The sequence below is a fragment of the Brassica napus genome, chromosome C6 (genome assembly GCF_020379485.1).
Source record: "Brassica napus cultivar Da-Ae chromosome C6, Da-Ae, whole genome shotgun sequence".
NCBI classification, from domain to species: domain Eukaryota; kingdom Viridiplantae; phylum Streptophyta; class Magnoliopsida; order Brassicales; family Brassicaceae; genus Brassica; species Brassica napus.
The window spans coordinates 41,749,031-41,754,919 of NC_063449.1; the positions used below are offsets into that span (position 1 = coordinate 41,749,031).

Sequence of the window (5,889 nt, forward strand, 5' to 3'; positions counted from 1 at the left end):
AAAATTTTGGAATTGTAGTTGATTTTTTGAAAATGAATACTTGCTGTTTCAAATATTTGCTAAAAATGATTGATTTGCAAATTACTTACCTTGTTTTATTACTTATTACTTGAAAATTAGTTGCAAGTTACTTGATTATTATTAGTAAGTTATTTGATAATTCGTTGGAGTTTAAAGCTAAATAACTTTATTAGTATATAAAGAATATTTTATTATTTTCCTATGTTTAAGATTTGTTTTCCTAATTTTGAAAAAAACAAAGAAAATATTAATATTTTTGATTAAATGAGCTTAGTATGAGTATGAAAATTGAACATATTTTAAAAGTTAATGTATTAAAATGGACAAAATAATTAGTTGATATATTAAACTGTATAGCAAAAAAAAACTGAAGTATTAAGGAGGTCAACAAAAAAATTAGTTATGAAATTTTCTTCGTTTTTTTTGGTAGCTGTTCTTAATAAGCAAGAAACATTTATTTTCCTGCTTCATCTGAGTTGATGAAAAAAAAGAAAATCATATTGTTGTTCTTCTTTTCTTGACAACTGTTCTCAGTCTCAATAAGCAAGAAACACTGACATCTGTGTAAAATCTAAATTTTCTTTTAATCCCTTTAGCTACAGAAAAAAAACATAGTGGGTAGTAATCTAAACTAAGAAGCACAACAAGGAAAGCAACAGAACCATTTATGAGATGTTTTAACCTCTGCCTTCTGTGGTTTCTGCATAGCTATCTCATCATCTATCAACTTCTTTGAAGAACTGTAGCAACATACAAAAGAAACCACTGTTTGTTAAACTTTTCAGTTGAAACAATCATTGTCTAAAGAGCAGAAGCCTGGTAGTAGCAATGTACCTGGAACAGCAGCAAAAGAACAAGCTACAAGAAGAGAAGCAACATTGGGGCAGTCCGCAGCAGCACAAACAATATTTTAGACGCTTGCAACAAGAGAGGTCGTAATCACAATTTGGCCACTGGCAACAAGAGAAGCACGGTCCAGTGTCCTTGCAACACAACCAAGAACATCTCTTCTTCTGCTGCTGTGTATTCTTTTTCTTCACCTTCTTTTTCTTCTTCTTCTTTTTTGTTCTGTATTAAAAAAAAACAAATACTCAAAACATAAGTTCTTGCTTCTTGCAACCAAAGACTATTAAAATGAGATGATGTGTGAAGTAACAACAAACTCACATTGGAGATGAAACTGACTGCGTGCTGCTTGGCGCTTCGTCTGAGTTATCACCAAGGTTCCTCCACGATACCTCCGAGGTTGACGACTTATCATCACTGTCACTTCCTAACAACTCACTCGCTTTGTCCTCCAAATCAAAGCTCTTACCAATATCGGAAGAGTCAACAGGAACATCGACAGAAGGGCAGAAAGACAATAGCTCACTAGATTTCAAAAGCTCTCCAGCCTTGAAGTCACGGTAACTAAACAACTCATCTCTTGTTATTCCGTTATCACCTATGCTGAGACTAAACAGAGAATCATTCGAGACCGCGCTCAAGCTTCTCTCCAAGATCGGTAAAGAGTTTCGCTGAGAAACTTGGTCAGATCCTTCTCTATCCATCAACTGAACAGAAGGCGACGAAAGAAGCGCAGGCTCTACTGATGATGCATGAGTCACACCAGAGACTTGTGACCCAAATGTGTTTGATGAACTTTGTAACTCTGATAGTTTCCTTTCTTTTGCATTGTTATTCCCTGAAGAAGATGATGAAGACAAGGAAGGAGATGCAGGTATGCTGTTGGTGATCTCTGGATCTGCCTTGAGACGAGCATCACTAACCATAGCAATGCTCCCCAACTGGAACAGAACAGGCTTCTCATCGTTCACTCCTTTGTTGGTTTGTCTTGGATCAGCTTTTTTATGCTTCTTTAGATTAAAACCCTTTTTATTGTGTCCTTTCTTCTGATTCTTTTCCATTGCTGAAAATCAAAAGAAGAAAAAAATTGTCAGCTTCAACCTTATATAAATGTTCTAATGGACAACAACAAAAACTATAATTAAGCAGAATAGAGAAGAAACATATAAGAGTAGAAATGAAATGGTCATAAAGCAGCGTAAGCAACAAAATTTATACAAATGCTCCAATGAACCCTACCTTGTACTTTACCGGCAATGGCTGCCTCCGTTAGTAGTCTTCTCCTCCGTCTATAAATCAAATGGAAATGAACAAAAGGTTCTAAGAACGAATAGGTTGATAAGTATTGACCTCAATGAAAGGAAGAACGTCTAAATACATCATAAAACAGTTAAAAGTTTGTGTTCTTCTTGAGGCTGGAACAATGACCAATCCATCAAATATTTAACCTTTTAATATATATTGAAAACACAAAACAAAAGGATAAAATCCTTAAGGGTCAAAGGTTTGAACAAAATGAAAAAGAGTTAATCCATTTGGTCTTTTTTTTCTCCAGATTTCTTTAAAACCAAGGGTATTCCTATAATGTAGGGATTAGCTCTCCTTTAATAAAAGCCCATCTTTTTTAACTAAAAACTTTTTCCTAATCAAGTTGCTCCTCATATTAGCAATGCCACGTGTCAAAACACTATCTAGAGACAATCAACAACTTTGGTTTTTTGTCCTTTGTCCTGAGCTTCTTGTGAATCTCCATGAATGCTTTCTTATACCCAAAATCTTCATCTCCTGAGATTTCTCTATCACTTAATTGCATCAAAGAACCCTCCTTTGACCAATGCATACAAGAACGCATAGATTAGCATGGTCCAGTTTTGATCTTTTCTCTGCTTCTGCTGACGATATCCTACATTTGATCTCGTTCAACAAGAGCAGGACGTTGAAGTACTTTTTCCCCAGATCTCGATAATCAAATGCCTTCGATGCTTCATCGTGGAGAGGTTTTTGGGAGAAGAGAGAAGGTTCGAGGAAAGCGTAAAGGGAAGGACTTTCTGGAGAAGACGATCAAAACCGTCTTCGTTGGATTAAAGTTAAAAGAGTTTTTCTAGACATTTGTATTTTGAATCAGTCTCTGCTTTGAGAGAGGTGACATTCCCTCCATATTCAATTTATTTTAAAATATTTTAAAATATTTTTAAAACCTAGTAATATCAAACAAGCTGGAATAGCTCAGTTGGTTAGAGCGTGTGGCTGTTAACCACAAGGTCGGAGGTTCGACCCCTCCTTCTAGCGTTTTCTGTTCTTTTTGAGGATATTACTCTTACAGGCCCAGAAAAGTTGAGATAAGAAGCCATACATGGACGTTAGAGACAACAATAACAAAATCCATAGCCTGCCAGATGAGCCCAGCAGCATCTTCCTGCTCAATTCAAGCAAAAGTCGAATATTTTGGCAAATTATTATAAAACTAGTGTTCGGTCAAAAAAAATATTTTTAACTTTTTCTTTGAACACTAAAAAAAATTAACCTTTATATAAATTAACATATAAGTTTATCATGTATCAAATTTACTTTTATGGGTCAAAAATGTACTAACACCATAAATATCATCTCCTAAATTCCTAGGTGTCAATAGATGATAAAGAATATTAATATATATATATATATATTTTTTTTTTTAGTCATAAATTATGTATAACATATCTGAGAACTATAGCAATTTACAGCAACAATAATTTAAAATACCTTTGTTTACAGTTTTGCTTTAACAGCAAATTAGGGAAACATACTAAAAGAAGTGAAATACCATAGAAAGGGAGTGAAATGGTGATATTGGGGGAGGGGGCGGGGGAGGAATTAGGGAAAATAGGGTATGGGGTACAAATATAGGAAACATGGTGGGTAGAGAGTACAGATACTCTTGCATCTGGTCCACACAATCATTACCCATATGATATCTTCGTTCTTGACGTTCCTTAGCAGTGCTAGTCTTTCTTTTTAGCCCATGTCCATGATCAACAAAAGAAATCACCAGAAAAAAACTCAATAACATCGAAAACTTTCCATGGTTAACTGAAAAAATAATAATAAAATATTTAGTATTTCCATGGTCTGATTTTTAAAATCTATTTGTGCACCTTTGTTGTCCCTTTGTCTTCTTATGAATAATCCCTTAAAACAACTTCAAGCTGAATTACACAAAAAAAGAATATGATTATTATTATTTTGACAAAAGAGAGACAATGTGATTTTGAGGAGAAGATAAAATATTTGTAATGCTATATCTATTAGAGATCAGAGAACACTAGCTTGGTAGCCATCTGTCAAATTTAGTGTCAAATTTAGAGTCTGATCACCTTTGAAGACACGTCGCTTCTGTGAGAGATACAATTTAGAGAGAAAAGTAAATTTAATTTAAATATGAGATGAAAGAAAGATTGAAATGAATCGTACTCTGCGTTAATATGAATCATACTATGCGTTCACACTATATGATATGAATCATACTCTGCGTTGGACCCAGACATTCCTTATGGCCCCAATTATGAATTAGGATATTGAAATGAAAGAAGGATCATAGGCGTTTAGTATTCTTTGTTTTCGATTAGTTTGGAATTTCTCTGCTGTTTGTATAAAGAATTACAGAGATTTCAAAGTAATGAAAAAAAAAGATCATAAACAAAGAAGAATGGTCATTGGCCGTGTGACATGTTTAAAAAAAACTGCTATACGGTTCTTGTTTTTTCTCTTGTAACTTTTATTTTGTTTAAATTATTTTTTTCTTAAATTTTTTTTAAAACTTTTTCACATGGCATTATTTGATTTGCTAGGCAACTTCCGATTTAGTATACAAGGGATCTCATGTGTTATAGACTTATTATTCTTTCACATTTTTACTGTAAATTTTCTTGTTCTTTTTTTTTCTTAACTTAGTCATGACAACCTTCGTTCATACTAGATTACTGTATATTTCTCTAGTTAACATGTTTTTTTTTGGATCTGATACCACCAACTCTGGATACCATGTCAAATCGGTATACTATATCTGTTATATAGATATTTAACTCGAACTATATATATATAATTATATATTTATTTTTTGAACACATAACTCGAACTATATAAAAAAGAAGTTTATGTGAATATAGATGAAGTATTGAATCAGACTAGATGCCAGTCAGCATGTATATTTAGAAACCACCTAATATTACTTCCAAAATTCGTTAGCCTAGTTGGTTACATAAAGCCTTGTGTATATATATAAGTCGAGCCTGAGGAAGGTGTAAACACAAACAAGAGATTGAGAAAAGGAGATACATGCATAATATTCGGATGCTAATAATCGGAAGGAACCTTTGAGAATCAGTTAGAAAATGGAGGGATGCGATAGAAAGCAGCAGCTTTGGAAAGAGATTGGTATCAGATTCTTGGCCACTACTAGCCGCACCCGATTCCCGAACTTGTCCCTCGTAAACCAATTTTTACATACAAAAGAATCCAAGTATTCTAAAAGTAATTCAAACTCCAACACTTTCCATTTATATATATGGTTAGGTGCAATTCTTTGGGAGGCAAAAAATTGATTAACTCGTCGCTCATCTTGTGTATGAAACCTAATAGCCGCAATCATTATGTTAAAACACTTTTTTCTTGCTAAACATTATGTTAACACTTTAAGATAAGATCATACGCGTCTCTCCTTCCAACGTTACCCACACAGTGGTATGAACACATTGAACAGAACAAAACCCACGCCGAAAGAGACAGTTCCTTTGATCGTTGGCTAATAAAGCCCTCCCGACATCATTTTTTTTCTTTTCTAACGGCAACCGTAGTATTACTAAACCCTCGAGTCTTTTTGTTTAACAAATTCGTTTATAATTTTTCAAGTCCAAGGTTGGTGATAATATACTAGACATCATCTCTACTAATCTTGAGTTATAAACCAAGGACCAAATGTCACATGTTTTGGTCATTTTTACCGCAATTTATATACCATGTTGATTGAAAATGGAGACATGATGG

The 5,889-nt window shown here is 33.8% G+C and overlaps 1 protein-coding gene and 1 non-coding gene across 2 annotated transcripts; one reads left to right on the plus strand and one right to left on the minus strand.

Moving 5' to 3' along the window:
* Positions 1–497: 497 nt before the first annotated feature.
* LOC106404916 lies at positions 498–3,522 on the minus strand. The gene is made up of 4 exons (XM_022704655.2): positions 2,107–3,522; positions 1,189–1,930; positions 856–1,089; positions 498–761 (listed from the first exon to the last, which is right to left on the minus strand). The coding sequence occupies exons 2-4, from the start codon at positions 1,926–1,928 to the stop codon at positions 653–655; spliced, it is 1,083 nt and encodes a 360-aa protein (XP_022560376.2). The 5' UTR covers positions 1,929–1,930; positions 2,107–3,522; the 3' UTR covers positions 498–652.
* TRNAN-GUU lies at positions 3,083–3,156 on the plus strand. Its single transcript has one exon. It is a non-coding gene; the product is annotated as a tRNA-Asn (tRNA).
* Positions 3,523–5,889: the final 2,367 nt, after the last annotated feature.

Bases quoted from the DNA above. Each gene is read 5' to 3' on its own strand.
- LOC106404916 (XM_022704655.2), bottom strand. From the start codon at position 1,928: ATGGAAAAGAATCAGAAGAAAGGACACAATAAAAAGGGTTTTAATCTA. The intron at 1,090-1,188 runs GTGAGTTTGTTG...TTTTTAATACAG, and splicing joins CAGTCAGTTTCATCTCCAAT to AACAAAAAAGAAGAAGAAGA. The intron at 762-855 runs GTACATTGCTAC...ATGTTGCTACAG, and splicing joins TTCTTTTGCTGCTGTTCCAG to TTCTTCAAAGAAGTTGATAG.